The 1,745-nt window shown below is 62.8% G+C and overlaps 1 protein-coding gene across 1 annotated transcript in view; it reads left to right on the top strand.

The window, feature by feature from the left end:
• HMX2 (H6 family homeobox 2) overlaps positions 1 to 1,415 on the top strand; it is a 1,573-nt gene extending 158 nt beyond the window's left edge. Inside the window, exons 1-2 of the mRNA XM_053949594.1 lie at positions 1 to 119; positions 868 to 1,415. The exon at positions 1 to 119 is cut by the window's left edge and continues 158 nt beyond it. Of these exons, the coding sequence (XP_053805569.1) occupies positions 1 to 119; positions 868 to 1,415 (667 nt within the window). The remainder of the gene's footprint in view (positions 120 to 867) is intronic.
• The last annotated feature ends 330 nt before the right edge of the window (positions 1,416 to 1,745 follow it).

The raw sequence follows: 1,745 nt of genomic DNA, 5'->3' as shown, positions 1-1,745 counted from the left end.
GTCCTCGGAGGACGAGGAGCCGGACGAGAGCTGGAAGCACCGCGGCTGCTTCTGCCCCGAGGCTCAGGGCCCCGCCGAGGCGTGCCACAAGCACCAGCCCCTCAGCTTCACCTGTCTCGGTGAGTACCGGAGGGATGGGACGGGGCGGACGGGCCCCGCCGGGAAGGGCCGCGGAGGGCTCGGCCCCGGTCCGGCCCCCGCCGGGAAGAGGGAGGCGGGGGCACGTCGCACCTTCTCTGCTTTCGGGGCACAGAGTATTTGCGCCGTCCGTGGGTGAAGCGGGGAGGAAGGAGCTCCAGGAAAAATGGGGTGGCTTTTTTTAAAAAATCTTTTCCACCCCATCCGGCGTTGATTTCCCCGAGTGATGCGGTGCGATGGATAACGCTCGTTTTCTAAGATTCTGATTACAGCCCTTGGGGCAGAGGGAAGAAAGATGTTTATTTTTTTTTTTATTTTTTAAGCATTATTTCTGAATAAACGGTCTGTGAAATGCGATGCTGTAAAGTAAAATTTGCCGGCTTGTGTCGGGTAGGAAGGCTGGTACTCAGCTGCTTTCACTGAGGAACGCACACCCACCTGTCCGTCCGTCCATCCATCCATCCATCCATCCATCCATCCATCCATCCATCCATCCATCCATCCATCCAACAGGGGGACAGGGATACCCAGAAGGGGATGGCTTCCCCCGGCGTCGGTTGTGTGTTCCCCAGGGAGCAGAGGCGGCGGGTGCCTGCCCAGGGTCTCGCCTCGGTGCTTTTTCCCTCCGGGCTGGGGAGCTCGGCCGTCGGGGGTCCCGGTGCCGGGCTCGGCCGTCGGGGGTCCCGGTGCCGGCCGCCGTGCGACCCCCGCGCTGTCGCTCTGTTGCAGGCAGCGCCAAGGGGAGCGGAGCGGCGGCGGCGGGCAGCGGGGAGCGGGGGCCCTTCCTCCCGCCCCCCCAGCAGGACTGTAAGGACGAGAAGGAGAAGCCGCTGGGACCCTCCTCGCCTTCCTGCGGGGACCGGCAGCGCGACGGCGGGGACCGGCAGGCCGGCGCCGCCAAGAAGAAGACGCGCACGGTGTTCAGCCGCTCGCAGGTCTATCAGCTGGAGTCCACCTTCGACATGAAGCGCTACCTGAGCAGCTCGGAGCGGGCCTGCCTGGCCTCCAGCCTGCAGCTCACCGAGACCCAGGTGAAGACCTGGTTCCAGAACCGCAGGAACAAGTGGAAACGGCAGCTCTCGGCCGAGCTGGAGGCGGCCAACATGGCCCACGCCTCGGCGCAGACTCTGGTGGGGATGCCGCTGGTGTTCAGAGACAATTCCCTCCTCCGAGTGCCGGTGCCCCGGTCCATCGCCTTCCCCGCCCCTCTCTACTACCCCGGCAGCAACCTCTCGGCCTTACCGCTCTACAACCTCTACAACAAGATCGACTACTGAGCCCCGCGCCCCCCGCCCCGTCGGGACCCGCACCGGGAGCGGGGCCGGGGCCGCCGCGGGGGCTCCGTGCGGGCTCTCGGGCCGCCCCCATGGAGGGGACGCAGCACCGAAACTGATGGGAGGGACGGGCAAACGGAGAGCCCGGGGCGCCGGGGGCACCCCCGTTCTCCCCTCCTGCCATCCTGTCACTTGAAAAGAAAAGAAAAAAAAAAGAATTAATTAAAAAAAGCGTTATTTCAGATCTGTAAATATTTTTAAAGAAAGTAAGAAAGAAAAAAAAAATTAAAGCGTTTTAAGCCTCGTTTGTAAATTTGCCACCTCGGTCTCGTG

The sequence above is a fragment of the Vidua chalybeata genome, chromosome 8, assembly GCF_026979565.1.
Source record: "Vidua chalybeata isolate OUT-0048 chromosome 8, bVidCha1 merged haplotype, whole genome shotgun sequence".
In the NCBI taxonomy this organism is placed as follows: Eukaryota; Metazoa; Chordata; class Aves; order Passeriformes; family Viduidae; genus Vidua; species Vidua chalybeata.
This window is presented reverse-complemented; position numbering and strand designations above follow the sequence as displayed.